The sequence below is a fragment of the Grus americana genome, chromosome 5 (genome assembly GCF_028858705.1).
Source record: "Grus americana isolate bGruAme1 chromosome 5, bGruAme1.mat, whole genome shotgun sequence".
NCBI classification, from domain to species: domain Eukaryota; kingdom Metazoa; phylum Chordata; class Aves; order Gruiformes; family Gruidae; genus Grus; species Grus americana.
The window spans coordinates 11,309,244-11,335,879 of NC_072856.1; the positions used below are offsets into that span (position 1 = coordinate 11,309,244).

The 26,636-nt window shown below is 39.6% G+C and overlaps 2 protein-coding genes across 2 annotated transcripts in view; one reads left to right on the forward strand and one right to left on the reverse strand.

Annotated features, from left to right (window-relative positions):
• The window catches only part of MICAL2 (microtubule associated monooxygenase, calponin and LIM domain containing 2), a 178,020-nt gene extending 163,413 nt beyond the window's left edge, over positions 1–14,607 (reverse strand). The window contains exons 1-3 of the mRNA XM_054827869.1: positions 14,207–14,607; positions 13,126–13,455; positions 7,772–7,957 (exon numbers count right to left, since the gene is read on the reverse strand). The gene's annotated coding sequence lies outside the window, so the exon portion shown is untranslated. The remainder of the gene's footprint in view (positions 1–7,771; positions 7,958–13,125; positions 13,456–14,206) is intronic.
• The window catches only part of DKK3 (dickkopf WNT signaling pathway inhibitor 3), a 28,755-nt gene continuing 15,578 nt past the window's right edge, over positions 13,460–26,636 (forward strand). The window contains 5 exon segments of the mRNA XM_054827882.1: positions 13,460–13,538; positions 13,541–13,764; positions 13,766–14,083; positions 16,612–16,749; positions 17,251–17,334. Of these exon segments, the coding sequence (XP_054683857.1) occupies positions 13,475–13,538; positions 13,541–13,764; positions 13,766–14,083; positions 16,612–16,749; positions 17,251–17,334 (828 nt within the window). The 5' untranslated portion in view covers positions 13,460–13,474.

The following is a 26,636-nucleotide window of genomic DNA, read 5'->3' on the forward strand; positions in this document are numbered from 1 at the left end:
TGAATTATGCTGGAAACAAACATATGCATGTTAAAAAGTCATAGGAAAACCTGTGTTTTGCGTAGTGTATAATCTTACTAAAGTGTACTAAAACCTTGAGATAGATGGCTTATTAAGCAATCTCTTGCCCTAATCGATGTCAATACTGTAGCCTTCTGGGAAATGAGACACAAGATGTGTTTGTCCCTTGCCACATCTCTGTCACATATATATCATAGAAGGGATGAAAGATACAGCACGATCGGAAATTGTGCTTTGCTTTTGCAGAACTTGACAGATCAATAACATTGTGAAAGTATTTGTCTGACTGCAGTCTTGGGAGCAACCAATCAAAAATATAAGAAAGGATGCAGTCTTGTGAAAGATAAAAGCTGAAGTATAAATGCTTTATTCCAGCTAAGTAACAGTCACATCTTCCTAGTCAGCTCCTGGCCACAGGGCTGCCTGCCTTAGGCTGTGTGAGTCCAGAAAAAAAGTGAAAACTCAACTCACAAACACAAGGCAGTTCCCTTGAAATATGTAAGGATATAAAACTCATTATTGTAAACCAGAGCAAGATTCTTTGCATGCTCAGTGGACTCTTTGTTCTGATAAGAAGAAAACAGAAATTTCTTCCTAGGGTATTTGCTTTATTAATTGCTTTACTTCAATAAGTATCTACAGCAAGATGTGTTTTCATGACACAGATAAAATAGAATTATCAGGTAATCTGGGCCAGTTTAAAGGTTACCAAAACCCAAATAAATCAAACGTCTTTTTATTTCTTTACACAATTTTGTTCCAGAGTAGAGATGTTAGCAAAAAAAGTTCTCAACACAGAATAGAATTAACCCAAGCTCCTACAGGGCTGTGCCCTCGCTTTTTATTACTGCACTGCAGAAATTGTTTTCTGCCATTGCTACCTTTTCATCTTACAAGGATCTTGTGGAGCTGTCAGCCCCCTTTGCAGGTGCCAAACTCCTTATTGTCCCAGGACAGACTCTGCACAGTCATTAGTCTACACTGCAATTGGAAGAGCAATTAAACCCTGAAGTATTCGCTGTAGCTAGTAAAAAACCATTGTAGTAATTGCAAAAGTTCAAGATAAGTGTAGGAAACTGTTCTATCATCAGATGAAGCTGCATTAAAACAGAAATCACCTTTTAATATGCTGGGGTATAATAGTGAAGAGGTTCTGTAATATATGCCCTTTCAACATCCGTCAGTGCCATTGACAGGTGCCATTACAAAATTTACTAGTGTTATATTCATTTTATTGAAGGACTAATCACTCATGCTTTAAATACATCAAAAATTATTAATGTGCACTCAGCATATACATACACACACACACAGAGATACATACATACATACATGTATATCTACACCTTCACACCAAGGATTACAGTTCTATATTCCTCATTGTTCAGCAATCCTTGTAAGGTAAGAAGAAAGTTATATGAGAGTTCTAAAATAATCCTGTACATTCTTTGTTTTTCAGTCAAGAGCAGAAACCTGTTAAATTAGTAATCACAGTGGGTAGCATACTAAAATCATTTGAAAAATACAGCCTACCGATTGATTAGTTGAAAAAAATTACACTTAAATACCTTAAAATATGGAACTTTGGAAGTGAAAGTCATTTCCATTATGAAATGGTATTAGAACTGAAGAGAATAATATTACCTAAACAAAACAGAAGCAGGAATACATATTGTTAAAATAAAAGTTATTAGAATTTAAATACAGCAGGAAAATATGTCTTCAAAGTCTGATCTCACATCCCCAGGGAGCAGGAAGGAAGGAAACTGTAGGCTGATTTTTAGGCAAGTCTGACTAATGTCAGCAGAGATCTTCCCTAGGGACAGCCATAACATGATGCTGAGGGAATAAAAGCAGACACTTGCACAGGGATATCAGGGTGGGCACAACAAAGCAAGCTTTGAAAGAAGATGATGGTCTGTCCCTTACCGGACCTGGGTCCTAGTTTCTCGGCAGTCTGTGTGACCACAGGGAGAAGGGTGTGACCCAGAAGAATTCAGAAATCATGTGATATCTGGCCTCTACCAGATTGCATGGCATTGCCCAGAAAGGCTTTCAACAGCCCTGTCAGCAACAAGCGTTGTCTCCTAACCCCAAAGTAGGACACACAAATCAAAGATCCTCAGCAACCGGTATTCTCCATAAGTGACAAGGACAAAACTTGTTGCCTATTTGCAGAAAGATGTTCAAAGATGTTGAAATAAAAAGTATGCTCTTGGAAGACTAACACACTTCCAAAAGCCAGGCAAGTCACATTATTCAAAAACTGAAGGGCTTCATAGGTGAAAAGAATGTGATTTGAGTCACTGGCCCAGTAAATGATTCACTCATCCTGGGCAAACCCACAATGCAGACGAGTCCTTCATTGCACTGTCTCTGTGTAGGTGTCTCACATCTGCTCTGCACCTGTTATCTCATTAGAGCATGATCTAGAAAGTTACCATGACTTGTCTTGCTGCAGGCTGACAACCGTGTTGATTCATTCGTTTATTTTGAAATATGACTGAGAGTTGTATGTCTGTGTTCGAATCAGTCATTGATTGCCTGGCTCTGTCGGACACATCATTAATGTTCCAGATTCAGTTGCTCCAGATTCTCTTTGTTACTTTGCACAAATGGTAATTTCTTTTATCCATTCGTTTTGGGCAAATTATGGGTGTTTCTTCCTCTCTCACATAAGACCATGTTAAGTGGACATTGTTAAAGCTTTTGAGAAGTTCTTGATGAATTTTAGTTGAAATCAGTATATTCTCTTCTTTCAATAATTGCTCTCTTTCCACAACTTGTACTTTTAATTCCAGTTGTCCCCTACAGCTAATGAACATGTTGCTTTTCTGCAGGCATCATGATTTTATTGTTTTTCCTTTGTTTAAAGCTTAGTCACACTATCCGTTTGTTTTTATTCTTTCTGAGAGCCTGTTTTTAAATGATAAATTTGGTGATATGATGTAAACATCTTCCAATTATTCTTCCTTTTCCTATCTTTGCACAGTACAAGATCAGCAACAGGAATATATCTTCAGGGCTTGCAGCTTCCTGGCAAGTCATATTTTTGTAGATTTCAGACTAAGTGCAAAAGCTAAATACTTGTCAAAAATGCTTTTTAACAGTAGGTGATCCTCTTCAACTGTTGCTGTGCAGCCACACATCTACCGATAACATTTATGGCACCTGGCAACAGTGGCAAATTGCTCCGTCTCCTTTCAAGCTGCTTTGGCGTTACCACTCTGCCATGCTTTCCAGCTGCAGCGTTGCACCATCTGCTGTTTGTAAAGCATCTCCTTTTAGTGCTTACTTATAGTTTCAGATGATTGTTTTTAACAGTGCTTTATGGACAATGACAACCTTCATGTTCTGGGAGGTCTTGTCCCAGTTGCCTTCATGGTACCATTTGCTGTTTATTTTCACAGTTTTTGCAGCAATGCAGCAATTCTTGTTGCCATTGCTATCCATATGCCACTCTTCTAGCACATTTTACCTCTCCTTTGGGCCATTTGTGATGCTAATGTCACCTAGATTTTACTTTGTATGGGGCTGATGGCTCCTGTTCCTAAAACCTGACCACAAAAATTTATTTGCACTCCACAGCACAATATCACTCTGGCCTACTCACATTTAAGTACTTGAAAATAATTTGCAAAACAAAGTACTTGCTGTAATTTTCATAGTTTGGTCATTGCCTCTGCTCCCAGATCCTTTCTGATTCTTAAATAACATAGAATTCAGGCCTCCATCAAAAGTAGAATCCTCCCTTGTATTGAAGTACACAGAAGTATTTGGTTTTTTTTAAATCAAGATGCTTATCAAAGCCTTTCCACGTAGATGACCCAATTCCAATTCTGTTATTTTAGTAGGTTTATATTTTATTATGAAAACAATAAAAGTTTAGTTTCAAAATCTGCAAGAGATATCACAGTCCATTACTGTAAATTAAAACTGTTTAAAAATATTTTTGTGTGCATAATAATTTTGTATTAAAGCTAATGAATTATAGCAGCCTCAATAGACTGCACATAATGTGAATTTACAGAGGGATATGCAGTAATATTTTTTTCAAATGGTATTCCATATGGATTATCAACTTTGCCCTTCATATTTCAACAGGAATTTAAGTGAGCATCTTGCCAAAATAATATTGGAAAAAAAAGGTAGAAAATATCAGCTGAATACACATTCAAGATAGCATGCTGTTTTGAGTTCTTTTATCTTATCTCAGAAAGTACATCTCGGAATATTTATGAGAGTATTGCCAGCTCTTGCAATTATTTGTTGCTGGTTTTGCAAGGGGGTTGGATCCAGTAATGCCAGCACTGATGCCTTCTCCCAAATGCCACTTTTTAGTGGAACCTCACTCTGATGTCTCCCATGTTCAAGGATGAGCAGCAACTGAAATGCTGCAGGAGAGAGGCAGGTCTTCCCAGGGCAGCAGGCAAGTGGAGGGTGCAGTAGGAGATGCAGGGAAGGACACAGGGAGGGTGTCTCCCAAATCTTAATGGTCCGTGAGGGGGCTACCAGGGTCCACTACCTTTTCCTTTCCCTATGCCCCTCCTGTGTCCTCAAATGTAAGTAGAGAACTTGAGTCACTGGTGATCATTTCTCATCATAAAAGGAATATTGCAAGAGAAATTGAATTTCCACAGAGGAATCCTTGTTCTGCTGACTTCAACAACAAACTTGAAAAGCAAATGATGTGAGAAAATAGTGTACTAAAGTAAAAAAATACCCGTGAAAAAAATGGATCATATAATGATTCACAAACTCAAGTAAGGCAAGATGGATGGAGTACCTATTTTTTCCTCAGTGAAATACATTTCTTTGTTCTGAATCATTCAATGGCTTTTTCTTGTGTACTTTTACAAGGACCATATGCAAGTTAAATATCAGTGTATCAATGGCTTTGTACTTGCAGTAGCAGCTTTGAAGATATACAGTCAGCTGGGAATACTGGCTAGTCCTAGTTTGAGCAAATGGATTAGAGCATCTTTAATTTAGGAATTATAAAATCCGATCTTTCCAAATGAGGGATTCATAGGTCTTTGTAGCCTGAGGGAAGCAGCCAGCTGTGAATGGCTGACCTTTATTGTGGGATTTCTGTTCTCTTCTATTTAATACGCAAACTTATTCACCATAACAACCACTAAAAACTGTGTGACACGAAACAATTAAAAAAAGGCAGCAATACCCATCCTTGAAGGAATACTAATTCAAGCAAACTTTGGATCCATAATGGAAAGATGTACAAAATATCATAATTCAGAATGGCAGGCAATTTTAAAACCAGAAATATTGGAGCAGTTCCTCTTACATGGATATAAATAATGATAAATCTGCTAAAATCTGTGAAAGTAAAGTACAGTGCCCAATTTTAGCTTAAATTCTGTTCTGTCTTTTGTGAAATAAAGAAATCATAGTGCCCTGTGATGTTAAATACACAGGCATAGGGGAAATACATTCATAAGATACATTTACAATAGGAAATGGAAAATCAGAATATAGGAATGACTGATTTTCTTATAAGGTTTTATCACATTGTTTGCATTTTTCTTTATTTTGAAATGACAATGACATTAAACTAAGTTTTGACTACATACTAAACCAGAAAAATTGAACAATGATGCTCACTTATAACGTACTGCTTAGAGAGAATGGAAATCTGGTAGAGAAAGGCTATATGTTACAGAAGACAAATTACCTTGTTAGGTCTTAATCAATTATACCTGATGCTTTTGATGATGTTTTAATACACAGTTTTGTATTTCTCCTGACTTCATAAATGTTTAAGATATGTGGCTAAACACCATCTAGCATAACATTGACATAGTTTCACTAAATCTACAAGAGGGAAGATTGGATTGCTTGTTTGATTAGGCAAATCCTTAGACAACCTACTGGCTAGTGAGTCATCTATGAAATGGTTGCTGCCAAGCTGCGAACTTCATGTGTATTTTGTCATTGCTTACTTGCTTATCATTTTGAGAAATGCTTGAGGAACAAATGGTTGTGTGACCTTTGGGGGATTTCTCAAATGCTCAGAATCTGCAAAGATCTAAGTGGATGGGTGATGCATGTTTTATAATGTTTTCCTAACACAACTGTTATCTTTAGGGTTTTTGGTAGCAGTAAGTGCCGTTTATAGCACAAAGGAGGAGAAAACTGGCCAACATATGACACACATTCTTGGCCAAGGGATGAAAAATTTTTTAACCTCATACACAATCAAAGCACTATTACACATTAGATTTCATATATTTTGTTTAAAAAAGAGGCAAGCAAAGAATTCTTTCCTCAAATTAAATGTCTTTTTGTGTTACATGTATAATAAAAGTTCTCAATTTCTCACTGTGCATTTGACTCTTTCTTCTCCTATGTCCTTTATTCCATGCAAGCACATTTTCTATTATTTCTATTATATTTCTATAGCTTCAGGTTTCCCTTCCCCCAGTCATTTGCTTTTCTGAACTAGCTTTTTTGTTTCCCTGCTAAAGCTCCACTGTTTTGTCCATGTGACTTTCTTTCATACAATCACTCCCAAGTACTTTTTCTTTGCAGCTCTTCCTTCACACTGCTGCTCTTTTCCCACATCCCAAGCCAGTCTTGTCACTATCACTTCAAAAAACCTCCCTACTGCTCTAGGGATTATCTTTTCAATTCTCCTTGTATGAGTTCTGCCTACCTTACTTCAGCTCATTTCATCTCTCACTATATTTGGTTCCTTCTCTTGTAGGCACCTTCTTCATGAGTTACTGTTGGCCCGATTTCACAGCAGCTCTTTGCCCGTTTCTTGGTACTTTTGTCCCAGCTCTCATATATGCATGTTGTGCTTGTCCATAGTATAATTTCAAGAAGCAGAATAGGGAACTGGAGCTAGGAGATGAGATCTGTACCAAGACTTAGGTCATACGTAACTTCATGTTATGAAGTGCTGAAGCTAACAGGACTGGTCACCAAGTAATGCCATGGAGTAGACTTTAAAAAATTGACTAGACATATCACCTCTAAGCAAAAGGGGACCTGCTTCCCTATGGTATCCAGGCAATACAACTCAATGGTGGCCTGGAAAGATCCCCTCTGATAATGAGAGAATGGCTTAATATTTGTTGATACCCAACCCTATTGCTTTTTGGAACTGGTATCAAAACAGCTATCAACTATCTATCTACTACAAACTGAGTGGAGACATTGATTCATTTCATATGAATCACTAAAAACTTTCAACCATTACTTACTGATCTGAAATACACTCTAAAAAAGATCAGGAGATAGACGTTCTGTATTTCACTCCCAGTTTTCTTAACCACAAGTTCTTAAAAACATGAGATACTATGATAGTCCTCACGAGAGTGTTTGTAGCTATGGACTATCAGTTGACACTCTCCCTCCTCCCCAACAAAAACATATGTGCACACTTCTGTAAAAAGAATTGACATTTTCATTTATCAGACATATTGCACTTCCTGGATAGTTAGAATAATTTGGCATGCAGAAATTTTAAAGTGTAATTTGATTGTATGAATGCACATGGACGATACATTTGAGCAGCAAAAAGGTTTCCATCCACTGCCATGGACTTATGCATTATAAATAGAAGTAAATACTTTCTTATAACTTTCAGAACCTTATTGCCACACATCATTATTTTTAAATGCAGCTAATGCTTGGAGCAGCATTTAAAGTGTCTAGGATGTGCTAGAATACAGCCGTTTGCCTATGTACGTAATTTGCACTTGTGATTGTAGAAAAGAGTCCTTACCAGGCTTTGCAGTTTGCGTAAATCAAAGCAAATTCAATATGCTGTATTTCCGTGGTCTGGAAAGCAGATAGATACAGTTTAGAGGTTTCATCTGGTTTCTTCTTGTCACAGCTCTAATAGTGTCTGGTAGGTGACTCACTGCTCTATCCGTTCTGGTCATGAGTAACTGAGACGATACAAGGCACACTAAAAAAAGACATTGTTGATTAGTTAGGTCTTCACCAGTTAAAACCCGGAGTACCTCAAAAGGAAAACACAGTCCACAAAGCAATAAAAATGAAATCAAAGCATGTACGTATTTCATCTGCGTATCTGATATCTGGCTAAATAATGTGCCATTAAAACCAAACAATATTTGTATTTGCATAATTCTATTTTTCCTGAGTAAAGTACAGTACATGATGATTGTGTTTGAAAAGACTGTCAAGGATTTACTGTGTGCTGATAGGTTAATATTTCATAAGTCCTTGGCATACAATAATCTAACTTCTAGAAAATGTTATGATCATCCGTGAGAAGGCCTAAAGGAGATAATAGAGCTCCTCTCTAAACTCTGCAGTTGTGAAGACAGAACTAATACAAGCACCTTCCTTTTTAAAGAAAATAAAATAAGCAAACCACAAATCTCTTCTTCAATCTATTAAATAAAAGTCCACGACGTGTTCACCTACACCTGAAAGTTACTCTGGTTCTGACAAGGCACGAAGTTAAATACTGTTCATAATCAAATCTATGTTTGATACTCTTGCCTTTTTTAAACAAGGTCTTACTACTTTGTGATTTAATTAACTTACAGAGCAAGTTAAATTAAACTAGAATGAGGCACAGTTATTCCCCAAAAGTATTAAATAAGGAATTTTTCAGGACCCGTAATTCCAGGAGAACTCTCTCTGTTGATACTCCTCTCATTGCAGTCAGGTTTCTCCCAAACACACATTAGTATTTCAGTGTACTTAACACCTACATACTTGAGCAAGACCCGAAAAAACTGTGATCATTAAATGATTCTGCTCTAATTGCTTCAAAATCCTAATTCTTTCCTAAATCTTTCCTAAAGCTCCTAGATCTCAGATTAAGCTTAAAAATTTTATATATGTTTAACATATAAAAATGGTCAGAAAGTTAAACACCGAGCTGACCCAGCAAAACAGCTCTGTGGTTTTTTATATTACAGCTATTTAGTCTTAACATTTACAAGTTTCCATACTGTAAAACCTCATGTGAGTAGAAAAATATTTTTACTACAACTCAGAGCTTTGTAAGTCCAAGCAATCTGATAAAACAAATGCATAGTAAAAAGAGTAGACAATCAATACTGTTATCACATCTTAATCTGCCTGGATAGTGTCTCTTCCATGGAAAACCCCTAACTGATACTGTACTAATAAAGCAATCACTTTCACCAGGGAATTAAACTTACTGCTGACACGCTAAACAATATTTTTTTAAGACTGTAGCGTGGATATATAAATTCGTTGTAGGCCATAAACATTCAGTTTGTCACTTGTTGTTATTCCACTTTGTCAGTCAGCTGCACTGAGTTTGATTTGCCCTTGGCTGCTGTCACACCTGGCCTTTCAAGCTGCTGTTAGCAGGGCCTCGTTGGCACAGCACAGTCTCCTGCAGGACACCAACTATGATCTTCCCCTGAGCACCCATCACTGAACTGGCCAGCTTTCTCATGAGCCTCATACTAAAACCATCATGGGCCAAAAGCCACAAATGGGTACAAATTGGTATAGGTGTCCTGCATACTTGGGGAGTAAGGAAAAGGAGCACTGCAGGGACTAAGGGAAGTAAGGGAAATTTGCTCTGCAGATGACAGGGTCAGTCCAGCAGCAGGACAATCCCTCGGCAGTATCAGCCCCAGCAACCCTCCCGGCCTGACTCCAGCCACACAGTACAGCCTCTGCGGGGAAAGGCACATGAACAGCCAAGACACACGTGGCTTAAAATGGTAGAAACTGCAAACTTCACTGGTGTTAATTCCCTCTCCTAACTCTGCTCTCCCTTTCTCATGCTCTCCTTTCCCCTTCAGCAAGGAATTTAGGCTTTCAGTTTCTGGAATTTTTGCCTAGTGGTGATGATAGATTTTGTCTTTGTTGTACAGTGCTTTGATGTTTATACTTACATACTTTGGAAGGCTGCCTTTTCTTTTCATATTATAGGTTGTACATTAGCCAGACATCTTGCTATTCTTTTTTTCTGCAGCTAACTAATTGATTGATTGTTTGCAGTACAATTGTTGGAAAGGAAAAAGACCTCTATTAATTAATTGGTAAATGAACATGCAAAATAACAGATGTTTGAAACACAGAAAACAGAATATAATATACTGCCTTTAAATGAATAAACAATGCATGGGGAAAAAATAAATCAAACATGCACAACTCTACCCTGCTGCTTTTAGGAACATGGTCTTTTGTCTCAAAGTTCATCCAACCAGAAGGTGGTTTCTATTCTCCAGAATCACTGATTCAGATGATGTCTGCCTTTGACAAGAGTGCATTCACCATGGGAGGGGGAGTGGGGGGGGGATGGCGTGCATTTGTGCCTCAAATCCACCTTGAGGGTCTTGTATTGAGGCTGACCTAAGTCTGACAAATTCTTTTTATCTAATATCTCTCGGATATGCTTTTCCTAACTATGTTTCCAGCTAAATTATTACAGCTTATTATGTCCTTTCTAAATCAATGTCTAAGAATAAATTATATCTTGACAAAAAGATCATATGTGTTTTTGTGTAATGTAGGTTTTTTGTGTAATACATGTGTTTATGAAGAGATGGTCTTTAGCTGTGTTAGTCTTCGAAAAATATCAATTCTCTGAGCTACACCTTAGCTATGAAAATTTGTTGTAGTCTAAAACATATTCTCTGACATCTTCTACCTAACATAATAAACAAGACTTTGCACCAGTGTAACATAAGAACATATTATTCATAGTTAATCTTATGCCCTCAGAAGCATGCTTTTAAACAGAAGCAGTATTTTCAGTACAGATGTGGCTTTCTTCCTGCTGCAAAAATGCAGTAGAGATAACCTGATTACAGGCTTCTGTTACATTAAATACAGATGAATTTTTATCTTTTTTGATTTTTTGTGGTTGTCACTGTTGCTTTAATCATACAAGATAAAAATGGGAGAATGAGCAGAAGAGGTGATCAATACTACAAGCTCCTTCTGATCCTCAATAATTCTGTCTTTAAACAGAGTGTAAGTCACACTGAAATTTATGGGAATTTTTCCACTAACCTCAGTGGGAGATAATCTAGGTTTAACATTTTCAGTATAAGTAATTAAAGTACCTAAGGCCCTGATCTAGATGTATGTCAATGTAATTATACAGTGTAGCTATTTTCTGTACTATTATACACATAGTTATAAAGGTGTAATTTTCTACATGGGCATTCAAATTCTGCTGAAAGAAAAAACAGTAACAGCTCTCCTGTTAGCTGCATGCTTTGCAACAACTTAACTATAAATCAAAAAAGTACCCGAGAGGAGTACAGACTTGGGCTTTATAGTAATGCAACCATATTAGAATAAATGTGCACACCCACAATTTTCCATGTAGATAAATCCTTTTGCATAGGCACTCAGGACTGAGCCAAGAAGGAAAATAAAGATTAATCATTACAAATCCTAAGTTTTAGGTGCACCACCACCTATGACAATTTTTCCCTCTTAGTTTGCAATGTCCCTATACCCAGCAGATCAAGTGATACTGAGGGGAAAAGTACCTAGATCCAAATGGAGGGAAGAACCTAATCATGCTGGGAATCACATCAGGCTGCTAGCATAGCACTGTGCCCTAATGTATATGCTCTCCTTTCATTAAGGCTAATGAGCTCAGGCACAACACAGGGTCACTATGAACTAGACTTGGTTCGTGTCTTGCTGGCTCAACACACGAGCAAGGCACATCACCTCCGTGCCCATGGTTGTCCTTGCAGACACACTGTTAGGGGTGCTGGGGACTTCAGCAGCTCCAGGGCAAAGTGCAAATCTAAGCAGGTGCTCTAGGGTGCTGCAGGTTGAGCTTAGAAGACATAATTTGTCTCACCTGGCTATACGCACAGCCTAAAGCCTTGTGTGTGCAAGGAAGTTATTATGAAGTAAACCAAGGTGATAGCAGAAAACCAGAAGAGCTGTTCTGCACTGATGTCAGGTGCAGATCTTCCATTCTGGGATACAAGTGCACCCTCACCACTCCGCCCAGTCCCCATGCAAAGAAAATTCACTTGAAGGAGCTAGGAAAATGGAGTTCAAGTCTGTGAAAACAGAGTAACTGTGATTGCATTGTAAGCTTATTCCACAGTACTTCTCCATATTGAAAGATGAACGTAGTCTTAATTCACTGCAACAATACTGAGTAAAGTGTATGCTGCAGCACCTTGTTAATTGGTCAAACAATGCATGACTTTATAACCTGTTAGCCCTGTAACGTAAAGGTCATTTTTGTTAAACCACATTCATCAAAAGCAGTAGGGGAGGGTCTTGCCTGCAAGCCAGGGTTTGAGACTGTGGCCCTCATCTCACTGCAAGAGAGGGAGACTTTAGCTCTTTAGACACATCTCTTCTAAAGTATTTAGGCAATTAACACTTACATATGGTTAGATTGTTTGGAAAGTTGGCTTGAGGCCCAAATTTACAAAGATATTACAAATAAGTACCTAGCTTCTATTCCATTTCCTTGGAAGTCCAATAACTAAATACCTTCGGGAATGTGGGCCTCAGGTCTTTTTCTTAAATGTTTTCATTGTGTCTGATCTAACTTTCAATTATTCCTCAAAGCTAAGAAAACTAAAATTCTAAATGTTACTTGTCACCTGTACATTGTCAATATTATTAAGCTGATTTGAGGCTGTGGGTGAACTGGAAACCTAGCCATAAAGACAGAGGTGGGAAAGAGGAATATGTTTTCTAAACATTTCTCTGCCAGTACAGGATTGTTTCATATGCTGTATTTCCTGCAATGTGAGGAACATAGTTAAACTATTAATTCATTCCAGATAATTCCTAATACTCTTTATAACTTAAAATGTGTAGTCCAAGAGGTTTACATTTTAAAAAATCTAAGATTTATGATATGTCGAGAATAAAACCTTCTGTGGCACTGAAGGGAAGTATGATGTGCTGTGGCTGGGAGACTGAGCAAGGGTTTCGCTCAGGGACACAGGGAGCCTTCCTATCTCCACTGCTCTCTACCACATCCTGCTAACATTCAGAGCTGACTGAAGCTGCCTTAGGCTGCCAGTAACACTGGATTTTATATTGGTGATTATTGTAATAGTGCACTTGCAGGAAATTTTCAGGACTTAAATAGTTTCTGCAGAAATACTTTACTATTACCTCTCACCCAGGCTCCAAAATAAAATGAGACGTGTAGGTCAGTTCTCTCTTGGCACAACAATGTTGCCCCGGAGCAGTGAGCCGACTGCAGCAAAAACAGTCCATGAAATTCTTGGGGTGCAGCACGAAGAGGAAAAATAATGCGGCAATTGGGGAAGACGCACACAGATACAAAATGATGATATTGTCTGAATTTTTTTATAAAAAAGTTTGAAAGGAAACAATCAGGGAGAGTGGGGTTCTAGCCAGCCAGATGCAGGATGTGTCACCTCTTGGAGACCTGGCTGATCCTTGGAGCTGAAAACATCTTTTGAAAAGCTTCGCTGAAGACTGGAAAGCAAAATACATAATGGAGATGTCAGACAGCTCCCACCATTCTCTTCGCATTAAACCTGTTCAAAGAACGAACAGAAGGTCTCGTGTTTGAACGGGAAACTCATGCGCCTCCTTTCCCTCAGCATCTCTCCCCCGCCACCTCCCTCAGCCTCTCTCCCCTCTGCCCTTCCCGCTCCTCCAGGACGAGGCTTTCTGCCCGGGGGCCCGCGCCCTGCCTCGCCTCTCTCAAACCTCGGGCTGCGGGCTCCAGCGAGGGGCTGCGGGGGCTGGGCTGGCGCTATGGAGCCGGCCGGGGGCTGCGGGGGCCGGGCCAGGCCAATGTGGGCCGGCGCTGCGGAGCCGCCCGCTCCCGCTCCACCCCGCCCCACCTCCGCGCCGCCAGCCCGCACCGTTGAGGGGCAGCGGCGGGAGCGGCGCCACAGGGATGCGGCGCGGAGCGGGACCGGGGCCGCGGCGACGATGGCTGCTGCTGGCAGCCCTGCTAGGGGCTCTGGGCTGCGCCGCGGCGGCTGTGGCGGGGGGCGGCGGCCGGCGGCGGGCGGCCAGCCTGGGCGAGATGCTACGGGAGGTGGAGGCGCTTATGGAGGATACGCAGCACAAGCTGCGCAACGCGGTGCAGGAGGTGAGGGGGCGGCGGGGGGACCCGGGGGAACCCTGCGGGGTGGGGGGAGTCCTTCTTCCCTCACCTCCCCGGGCCGCTCCGCACCGCACCTGCGGGCAGCACCGCGCGGCTCGAGCATCTCACCCGCGTTCGTCCATTCCTGTCAGCGGCCGCCTTCTCCGCGTCCCCTCAGCGGGGCCGGGCCGATCCGTGCCACAAAGAAAGCCGGCGGCCGGCCCTGCCTGCGTCCCCCTGTGAGGAGCCGCTGCCCGAAGCGGCGACCTGCGCGCTTCTCGGCCGGGGGAGCGCGAAAATCCTTTCAGCTCGGTGTTCACAGCCGTAAGCGCGCCCGGTGCTGCCGCCCTCCGCAGGCGGGGAGGCGGGAGGTACGGGGTGTACCGGCGCGGCCGCCTGCTGCCGGGGAAGGTCTCCCCTCTGCTTCTGGCGCTATTTCTTCTCGCTGGCAGTCTTTCCCTCCCCGCTTCTCACATCGCCCACGCCACCTCGGCTCCCTTCGGCTGCTGTGCGTCCCCGCGGCTCGGGACTCGCCCTGTGCGTGTGCCTGTATTGCGGCGCTGGGGGTTGCATTGGAAAGCCACCCTCTTGCAGCAATGCAGGCAGATAGTGAGGCAAAAGTGCAGATAAATAGTCCGTCTGGATCCTCAACTGAGAAAATAACAGTACGTGGCAAGGGGAGGAGTGAAGAGTTATTTTATTGTCTTTGTACAGCAGGAATGAAGACACAAGGGGTTATCCCAAACCGGGATTCAAAGGTGTAAAGACAGTCCTGAAAACACGTGTGGAGAAGTGGCTTACTTTCGATGTAATTTCTTGTCTTGCTCCCAAGCTGCTTGCCCAGAATCGTACAGGACTTGTTTCAAAGCCTGGCACTGAGTCTAGACTCCGAGCCATTGTCTCATATCGCTATCATAAGACCTTGTTCCTGCATTCCCCTTCTGAACTTTTCCCTCTGTCATGTTAAGAATCTTCCTAGAGGGGAAGACGTATGAGGAGAGGGTCTAGAGGGGAAGACATATGAGGAGAGGCTGAAGTCCCTTGGTTTGTTCAGCCTAGAGAAGAGGAGACTGAGGGAAGACCTCATCAGGCCTACAGCTTCCTCATGAGGGGAGCAAAGGGGCAGGCGCTGATCACCTCCCTCTGGTGACCAGTGATAGAACCTGAGGGAACGGAATGAAGCTGCAATGGGGGAGGTTTAGGTTGGATATCAGGAAAAGGTTTTTCACCAAGAGGGTGGTTGGGCACTGGAACAGGCTCCCCAGGGAAGTGGTCACAGCACTGAGCTTGACTGAGTTCGAGAAACATCTGGATAACGTGCTCAGTCATATGCTCTGATTTGGCTGGTCCTGTGTGGAGCCAGAAGTTGGACTCGATGATCCTTATGGGTCCCTTCCAACTCAGGATATTCTATGATTCCTTCCAAGTTCTCTTTTCCCCTCATTCAAAAATACATACTCTGAAAAACCCTTTTACTGACAACCCACTGGGGATGTTTACTATAATTAGATAATTTCTGAACTTTTACTGTCCTCTGGACACTTGCTGAAATCTACCTTTGTCATCCACTTCATTTAGACTGCAAACACATTGAGACAAATCATGTTTTTAAAGTATTCTCTACAATGCCGAAAATACACTTAGTTATACATAAGGATGTAGTCAAAATTTCTGCCTGTTTTACTGTTCCTATAGTCAGTTCTGAATTGAGGAATGGTCTGTATGTATGCAGCACAAAATGTGGATTGTCTGAGCTGCGTCTTAGCAGATAAATGCTTTACACTTAACAAGGTTTGCAGCTGTCGTTTAAAATAAACAGACACACCAGAAAGAGAAATTTTGTCTTTGGAAAAATTCTGTTGTTCAGCCTGGCTGAACTTGTGGCCTCCCAGCTCTGTTACAGCAGTTGCAAATAACAAAGGGACGCAACTTATTCAGAGTTTGTGTTGTTTACAAGACTCGCCCTTTTGCTGAGCTTACTCTGTTTTCTGATTCAGAGAGCACACCTTTTCTGTGTTGAGTCTTTGTCTGGCTAACACAGTGGGAACTGAAACGGACAATGAAATGCTGGATGTATGCACCCTGATCTATAGGAGTGCTTCTATTGACTTCAAGGGGCTTTGGCTATATCTCTCTGTCCTGCCAGAATATTTTCTCTTCTTTGTGAGATGAGAAAGTCTGTGTTAAGGGTATAGTGGTTTTCTGGGAAAAATAGAAAGGTGGGTTCTTGACCAGCATCAGCCTGTGCAGATGCCAAATTGTCACTAGTCTTCACACACTTTTTCCTTGCAGGGACTGACTTTGGCTTAAACAGTCCAGAGCTCAAGGATTTAGCTCACCACTGTTTTTCTCATCCGTTAAAAGAGCTGCTGTGGTCACTGCCTGAAACAGCTGAGTAAGCATTCACATACAGGGGGATCTGTACTAACAGCATCACGTAATTAGGGTGTTACTGAGGGCTGCACAAGAAGCATTGCTTGTTCTCTTTTGTGTAATTGTTGCTAATTTTCAGTTGGTTTATTTAAATTTGGCAGATGGAAGCTGAAGAGGAAGGGGCAAAAAAACTGTCAGAGGTAAACTTCGAAAACTTACCTCCTAACTACCATAATGAGTCCAACATGGAAACCAGAATTGGTAATAAAACTGTTCAGACTCATCAAGAAATTGATAAGGTATGAGAAAACATATAGCAAGCTGCTGGTTTTTACACACCTTTTTTTCAAAAACAAAACCAATTTTGCATGTTTTGGGGAGAAATAAGATAATTCAGAGCATAAACTTTCCTGATAATAATTATTTTGGGGGTTTATTGTATCTTATTTGCTTGCCCAATCACTGTGTAGGGGCACATGTCATAAAAGGTTAATGTGAAATAATAATTTGTTTTGAAAAAAGTGCCTGCTAAAAATAGAGCACAGGTACAGCTATTACATGGGTCATAAAAGATTGACCATCTCCCCCTCAGTTAGCCTCATTACAGTGACATTTTGAACAGATAAAGAGGTAGCCTTGTCATTTACTTTCCTCCCCAGATTAGGATTTTATATGAGTGACAGCAAAGTGGGAAAAAAAGGAGGGAGTGGGTGTGAGTTATTTATTGCAGAATGTAGGACTGAGAGTAACAAAAGACTAATAAAAATGTAGTTTGTTATTTTGTTCTTTTGCCATATCAGGTTACAGATAACAAAACTGGATCAACAGTTTTTTCTGAGACAGTTATTACATCTATCAAAGATGGAGAAAACAAAAGAAATCATGTAAGTGAACACTCTTTTTCCTTTTGAAAATTAAACAAATACTTTGGGTTCATCATTCAGAAGAAGGTGATATAGTTCACCTAGCAAAATTTCTGAATGCTTTAAAACATACAAAACCACTCTGGGTAAGCAGCCAAAAATGTTTTTGTTTTTTAATTAATTAAACTTAGGAATATTATATTATGAATTGGAAGCAGAGTTTTAATGTTGTGCTTGATCTGAATATTCAGTTTATGAAATGTAAATATTGTACGCAAATAGCAAAGATAGTTACACAGCCCTTTGCAGTGAGTGTGAATAAGCCTTTGGTATAACAGTGCTTCATATATATCCTCTCTGTGCTTTTGAGTTTCACAAAAAATTGTTTTATAGACTTTTTTAACGCTGGAAAATAAACCCCAAATTGCCTGTCGTGAGGAGGCTGTAGAACAATATATGGCTTTGTTTGCTTTTCAGCCTAACCTAGTGATGGACAAGTGGTTGTGAAATGTCACTTTAGGGAGAGAGAGAGGGGCAGGGCAATAAATCCCCATCCCCTCTGGAAATATGATTGTTTCAGGATTCTCAAAGAAGTTTAAAAGATCAAGAATATTCTTTACCTGAGTCTTGCAAACACAGGTACATTTGCTAAACGTCAGTAGTCCCATGAGAAATTCAGCATGCACCACTGCTTAGAACAACCATTAGGTTTTATTTGGTTATAGTCTTACCAAAATGGACTTTTTCTATGCTGTTACTAAGACAGGACTTGTCAGCGTTTCCTCTGATAGCTGGCTTCATCTGACTAATAGTTTGTGGTTTAATTTAGTTTAACATGCCTTGGCTTTTTTTAGAATAAATTTCTTCCAGTTCTTTCACAGAAGCAGCTCTTTAACTATTTTATAAGACATTAAAAAAAAAGAAAAAATTATGGTGGTAGTTCCTATTTTTAATAGGTATAAACCTTGAAATTAGTGCATCTTTTCTGCTATCATCCTCTGACTAAGTTTTCTCTCTTTCAGCTCATATTTTTATACTGCTATTAAAGGTGACAATGGCAAGTGGCAAAATAAAGTTACCTGTGTGTGCTGTACTTCCTTTTTTTTTATACTGTTTGGCAAAGCTTATAGATTTGGTTGTAAGTCAAGTTACAAAATAAATTGCAACTGTGGTTTGGTTTTATACAAAATGTTAATATATTCTACAATGCTTTTTAATAATGAGATATGTGTAATGATGGCAATTTTTTTTTTTTCAAGCAAATATGGTTATGATCTACAAAGGCAAACCTTTCAACCTTCTTAGCACTGGTGACACAACACCGATGTTTCATAATGTATTTGGCTTGCTTGTGATATCTAACCATTCTTCGCAGCTGTAAAAAATATTTCTAAGTTAGCTTTCTCCAACAATCATACAAAGTTCCTTATAAGCTTCATATATCAAGTGACATTATCTGCGTTTTCATTATGGGAAGGTTGCCTCACTTACCAAGCCAGTGCTGCATCCAGAACTGTCTTCCAGCTAAAGAATTTGAGGGCTGAACACAAATTTTTGTTGAACTTCATGGTGGCAGTCTTTATTCAGTTATGAAGTAAGCATAATCAGAACTGATCATGTTAACTCCTAATCATTTAAGTCCTGGGCACACTTTCTTCATCAACATCCTTACTGCAGCAGCTGCTGAAACAAAACTACGTTTGTTAATGTTTATTTCCCCTCTCACACTCATTTTGAACTTTCAGCATGCCCGTGGTACAAACACCTTATTTAGAGGTTGCCAAGTTAGAGAAAAAGCTAAATGGGAAAAGCAACCAACAGACTTATTTGGTTATTTAAGGAGAGTGGGCAAACACACATATATTAATTTGACTGAGAGATGCCTAACAGAAGTAAATCTGAAAACACTTGAAAACTTCAAACATTAAGGAGGAATATGAATTACTTAGGGTACTACAAGGGTGAAGAACTATTGTTGTAGGAATAATGGCATGAGATTGAGAATTGGAAAATTTGGGTTACAGCAAGAAAAGTGTGCTGCCAAGGAGAGATCTACCAAGTGGAAGAAAACTTTTGTCAAAATTAAAAAGCACTATTGCTTAGATTTGTAAATTTAAGACAAAAGTATTGGGAAAATAAGTTGCATAAAACTTTGCACTGGCCCCTTAGGTAATTTTTATATACATAAATTTTCGTAGTTTAAGTAAGTGCTGTGTGACATCGTGGGGTGTTTCAGTCACTTTCCAGGCCTCAGGCTTCCCAGACCACTGGATGGTGGAAGCTTCTTTGCTGCTTATTTTAAATGTTAGCAACAAAGTAGTACATGTATAGGCATTGTATTCTCTGGGCAGTTGTAAATGGAAACCTTTTGAAATCTGTTTGGAGATTATCAGTGGACCTCTAAATGCAGCTAATATATGCTGTTCTGTAATACACATCATTAATACCCATCAGTGATTTATCCTACTGTGTAGTATAATGCAACAAGAGATTTGTATAATTGTAGCTGTAAGTATTATCAGTCATTTGAAAAGGGTGATACTGACATTTTGTTCTGGGAATGGAAAATTTGGTAGCAGAGGCTGTAGGGAGCCAGCCATTGAGAACAGGACCTCTGTTCTGATGCTACTCTTGTAGTTTTCAGATTGGTGCCTCTTTAGCACAGCACTTTTATTTTCAACCTGCTAAGTAAAAGAAATAGGCACATGCTATCACACAAGCTCAACTTTTGTGCTTGTAAGGAAACTGAATGCTGAAAGCTAAACCTGTTTCATAGGTTCAGTTTATATGCTTACCTTATAAAAGTTAAGGATTCCCACAGCTCCTGCTCTTTAGCTACAAAATTGGGTGGTAAATACAAGAATTCATCAAACACTTCAGCAAACCATCTGGTCTGAAATGTAAACTCTATATAATTTATTACTGCAGTAATAAGGATTAACTGGAACCCTACAACCCTCAGTTCACATTTATTATCTGAGCCGAGTTAAAAGTCACTGAAATCACTGAAAATTTTTCCAGTGACATTTTTGGGCTTTGAGACATGATGCAAAAACCTCACAGGTAGGCAAAGATGTGTCTTGTGATGGGTCTGTGTTGCAATAATAAATCCACATACTGGCTGGAATGAAATTCGGCACTGGAGAAGCAGCTTCATAGAAAACAGGTTGTGTCTGCTTTTTAAATCACAGTGCCTGTGCCACCCCTATGTCCTCCTGTAAACAGGTACAAATATATATATATTGCATATAAATATATGTAAGTATATACACATACATATAGTGCAGATACACTATTACAGAAACATAAGGCGTAATCTTCCCCACACATACACTTTTGCCTCTCAGTATTTCTTCCTGGCTTTGCATCGCAAGAGTATTCTCTTCAGAGTGTGTTCTTTGCTACTGAATGGCTCACTTGACTGTATTTGGATGACCAGAAGACTATCATCATTTTAAGTCTCCAGAAGACGAATTTGGCTGCTTGCCATTTCTGGCACTGCAATCCAGTTCTTCAGAGGTGCTGCATTATTTGGAGGCGCCATTTACATTCCCAGACTAGCATTCACTTTCTCAGATGTCAGTGAGGACTGACAGTCACCAGCATAGATGTCAGGCTTTGATCCAGCAGTCTTGTATCTTTAAAGAGGCCGAATACAGGCAAGTGGTAGCTGGATCTGCATGTTTTTATGTCTGTGCAGGATTTTACATCCACTTGCTCCTGGGTTTAAGGCTCAAATATTCTATAATTTACTTCTTCTGGGAACATTGGTTAGCTTGCAAATTAATAGAGTATTTCCAGTAGTAAGCTTAAGTACAGAACACAGATAAAGTAACAGCACTCTTTATTACCATATGAAAATCAAAATCTTTTCTAGCTTGTTGACTAGTCCTATTTCAAGTGTGATACATTAGCTTAACTGATGAAAAGCAAGCATGAGAAATAAAAGGAAACAAAATTGCTACTGATAAGATTTGCTGCACAAAGATTAGTTGCATTTCTTCTCAGTTGTGTTCAGAGTAGTATTTTATATGAACTTTCTCTTTTAATTCAAAGCTAGTGTATCTAAGATTTTTTTTCTTATCTGTATTAATTGGATAAATAAAAATAGCAACAGCTTCTTTTTAGCACATTTGTTTGGGTTTTTCCCCCCCCAAACTTTAAAGAAGTACACCTGGTTGCTTTCAATTGTCTTTCTTGAAAGAGATTTTTAAAGATGCTGATATCTCGGGAGGATGTACCGGGGAACCAGAAGAGTATCATACATTTCTCATTTGGCTTTGGCACTATAAAAAACATTGTTCTCTTTTGTGTGTCCTTGATGGTAGAAGCTCTTCAGGGCACGACTGTGCCTTCTCATTAGTTATACAGTACAGGTCAAAGTTTCTTTGTGCGAGAGTAAGGAGAGGTGTCTCCGGTGTGAGTCTGTGCAAGGCGCTTGCTCTTTCTCTGCAAAAGTGGGTGTGTGGCTGTAAGCACACATGTATTTGGCACCCACCTTCTGTAAACACAGCAGCAGCTGGTTAGTAAGTAATTTCAAACACTCTCGGGTCCCTAGGAGAGATGCTTCATGATACCAGGCATTTATATCCGTGGTTAGAGGGTGCTGTTTGGATCCCTGCAGCTCTGGGCAGGGAGAACTGTATCACTATGGAACTGCTTTTACAAGCTGACTTCCCAGGTTCTGGAAGTCACTGTCAGTCAGATCACTGGTGTATCTGTACAGACAAAATGTATAGCGTCCCTATTATAATGGCCTTATTTAAAGCATTTTTCAGCCTTTATCTTTAGTCTCACTGTAAATAGTGAAAGAAAACAGTAGAAGAAATAAACATTAATTTCTGGGGTTCTATTTGCCCCTTTTCTAGAGAAGAATTGGTTTTAAATGGCTAAGCTGTAGCACTTCATAACCAAGCTTTCACTTCCTAGCAGATATCCCGAACTGCTAAAGTAACTGCTTGATTCCTGCTTGAGCAACTTTTATATGATTTTACTAAGTGTGTTCTCAGCCACATATACTGGAGTTGCTCTCTTTGAGATTCATACTGCTCCAGGAGATGAGTTCCTACCAGTGCTGAATAGACAAGAAGCTTTGAAAATTGAGAAGGAAGCATTAATGGAATGGAAATTTCAATTTTTCCACCAGCAGTACTGCAGGAGAGCAGCTGATGGCAGAAATTGAACATGCAGCATCTTGGTGTTGACATCTGCTCCCTTTGGCATGATAAGTGGGAAGACACTTGTTTTGGGCATCCCAGTCCTACATTTGGGTCCAATTTTTTTGTTTCATTTTTCACAGAGCTTTTAATCCCTGGTGACTTGCACTCAACAACCTTAACCTATCAATAGACATACTAAATGCATTCTTGGGTTGAAATCCTGGTCTTTGTCTAGCCAAAAATCCCATAATATCTAAATCTGATAGGTTTTGTATACTTGATAATTTAATTCATTAGCACTCTTAGTTTGCTTTTCTGTTAACTGTCCGGTCTGCTCTGTTGATGTAACTTGTTACATGACTCATGTCTTGACTAGTACAGTTCTTTTCAAAACACCCCACCCTTTAGGTAGTTCTTAGTGTGGGAGTAGATATGGCAAACTGTACTTCCTCGCTAATGCTCCAGGAGAGAATTAAGAGACCTGAATGAACTGCATCACTGTTTTTCAAGTGTATATACTAAACAGTAACTTGATCGATTATTACAGTTATAATATAGGCTAAAGCTTTCTGAAACAAGTGCACAGATAGCTTACAATGGCAATCAGTTAAAAAAGTGAACCATAGTTTCATTAGCCTTTTGTAAGCAGAATACCTGCATGCTATTGTGCTCTCTTTTGTCTTTTTGAATTGGTACTTTTAAAGTGGTATGTCTCAAGTGTTTGCAAGTCATAGCTTACATTTTAAAACAAAACACCTCTTGCTTTTCACTAGGAAATCTACCCTCAGTTCTTTCAGTCTCTTGCACAACCTCACCAAGGCACTGTGATGTATGTTTTGTCCTTGTGACGTTTTAAGTTTGCTTAAGTCTGATGCTAGCAATCTGCTCATAGTCTACACTTACTCCACTAGAAAAGATGTGCAGTAGCCCTGCAAACTGACGCTAGGTGTTGAGCTTTTTGAGCCCAGTTAGTGAAAGATCATTCTGATAGTGATCCTGAGAGGCCTGAATACCTGTGTCTTGTTTTTAAACAAGCAAATCCATCCCTTGGCTTGTTGTAGAGAGCCAGGGCTCTTCAGCCAGGCTGGATTCAGACATTCTGAACATTTTACTGAACCACACACCCTTCCCCTTTTTTTTTTCCCCTTCTCTTTTCAGTTTCAGTCTTGGCAATGTAGAATATGAAGCTGAGGCGAAGGTACGAATAGCTCATGAGGACAAGCAGCTTGTGTTTGTTAGAGTAGAAAATGGTGTGGAGAAGGGTGCAAAGGGAAAGAGGATATAGCCAAAGATGAGAAAAACTTTGCAATTAGTATTTTGAATTGCTCTTATTAATCTGGAATACTTTTAGGTTATGAATCTAGTTGTAGAGCAAGGGACATATCTGTCTTGTATGAAAGGTGTGATGGAGTGTCATATAGCCCTGAGTATTCGTATCTAACTCCATAAACAGCAAATGCCTCTTAGTGATGCAAAAACTATTAAGAGATTGATGGCCTTGTTGTCAGTCACAATGTATCTGTAAGACCAAAGTTTTTACTGGTCATCTGATGTTCACTGGACTATAGCCAAAGAATGAATGGAAAGTCCTAACATAAGGAGTTTGAAAAATATGCGTTGCCTCTGATCCTGCATGAAGAAACTTCTTCGAGGAAGAAGGTGGAAAATGTCTGTAATTGCCAGCTGAGGTGTGTGTCATACAGCTCAGTGTCCACATCTTTTATTTACTGAACTTAGTCCATTTTCAGTTGGCTTGTTTTCTCAGAGAGAATGACGTGTAGAAAGTTAATGGATCCACACAGAGAATCAGGAACGAATAGTGTGTACAAACATGAGATGGTTTTGTAATACTATAGTGCTGCAATGGCCATGATGTGGAGAAAAGTGAGACTGCAGTTTCCATGGACTCAGATATGCTTGGTGACCCTGAACAAACAAGCAGGTGTAAACAGCTGCTAGACCTTATCAGAGTAAGAGAAGCAAGGTGCCTTTTGCTGAGAGGTGAGGCAAACCAGGCAGGTGTTTCAGCTGAAAACACAACAACCAAAGGTCAGAGAACACAGATCATTATCACATATTTTTTTGTCTTAAATAGCGCCTTGGATTTATGGGCAGGTAACTGATGCACCAGTAAAGGGGTTACTCCTAATTAAAGGTATCAAATCCTGCTCTTGTTTATATCAGTGGGAGTCTGAAGTAATTCAGATAACTTTAGTAAATTTACTTTGCTAGTAACAAAAACAAATTTAAAAGTGTGACTAGGATTTCTTTCATATTTCCTATTGGTCTAGCTTAGTGTAAGGTTCTTTCTGTCAAGTTAGGCAAACAAAACTGTAGTACTAATTGATATTCTGAAAGTAACATTCTTCATCAGTAATTCTGGTCTATGCCTGTTTTAGAACTGTTTTAAAATTTGCTAGATCCCTATGTGCTATAATGTGGTATTTCTATTCCAGTTAAAGTCCAAAGAAAAAGAATATTTTTATGCAAAATCAAGTTGTCTGAAGAACTGCCTCACCATTTTTATCTATATCTGGACTGTTACCCTTTGAGTAGCTAAATATTGAAGGGAGAAAGATTTTCTTGGAATAAATTTCTCCTTACCAAAAATAAGCTATTACTGTAACATAGTAACAGTGCCTAGAATTGATTCAATGTTCTAAGTGATGATGTTAGTAAAAACACAACAGTAAACCAGTAAGTTTATCTCTAGAAGGTTACAAAACAGACTTTCTCTCAGAGAGTCAGTGCCCACCCACTGCTTCATCAAGGTCCATCTGAGAGTAATTCACCACTTCTAAAGCTTACAGCATTCTTGTTAGTTGTGGAAATAAATTCTGGCTTGTCTGAAACTTTTCATCTGTGGGGAGGTATGCATCATGTTCAGTTATGTGTTTCTTCCTTGTTTGCGTATTGGTTGGTACAACTCTTCTGCAAACAAGCTGTGGTAAGGGAGTAGTGCAACTCAAAGAGCGGTTGTTTACCTTTTTCCTGGTTTTAGTTCAATCTTCTCACACATAACATGCTAAGTTTAGGGAACCAAGGCTGTCCAAATGTCTTTTACGGATCATGTCCAAGTTGTAGGGAGATATAAAAACAAATCACCACAAATACTTTTACTTTCTGCTTCTACTAGATCTACCTATTTATCCTAAGAGAAACGAAAGGATTTTATCTTCTCTGTATGGTAACAGATACAGTCAGGAGAATGAATCTTTTATATGGGCTGGTGACAATTCTGTGATCTACTGACATCTGTTAAGAGATCGTAGTATGGACTGTCTTTAGACAGCAGTAAAGTTCAACAACAACGTTTCCTCTGGTCAAACGTAGCAAAATTAATCACATGATAGGAAAAGCTTTAAGGCAAAAGATAATTTTTTTCCACTGGTTTTGATTACACGGTTTGATGCATCGGCTCCAGCAGATGGTTATTTGAGATTTTAGCTGAAATCATGTTATCTAATTAAGCAGCAAGCTTTAGCTGGTAGGGTAACAACATGTAGCAAAGGCTTTAGGAAATATGGGCTATGGTACCAGATGAAAAGCATAAATGTTTTGTCTTTTAATTTTTTATTTACATCTGTTATAATATTAGAATGATGGAGATACAAAGGATACAGATGAATGGACTAAATCTGCATCTGGTTTACATATGTATTGTTATATGTAAGGTGACAGAATGGTGCCAATTTGCCATGGCTGGGAGGTTGGCCCAGTAACACATAGTTCCATATACAATGAGCCTAATTTCCTGGACCGTGGAAGGGGTAGATTCATCAAAATCAGTAGAATGACACTAGTTTTACACCAATGAGTAGGAAGAGAAAGAATGAACGTCATCTGTGATTGCTTGGCCTTCTATGCAGTTGTTATGGCCAGGAAGATGTGTGAGATGCTACTAGTCCAGCTTGATGGTGTATTGTACTACGATTTACTAAGGTAAACCATGGAAATTGAAGGAAAGTGGTGAATTCAAGTCTGTTTCTGTTTAGTTCTGTTTCATCAAAGATTTGGCAAATGTGAGAAGAAAAGCACTGTAGAATGGTGGCTTCAAATGTATTCCCTTGAGAAATGCATTTCTATGTCAGCTGAATAAGTCTCACTTTGTCCTTCCTCCCATCTGATTCAAAACCAGCATTTTGGCATCTTTTGTGGAGTGAG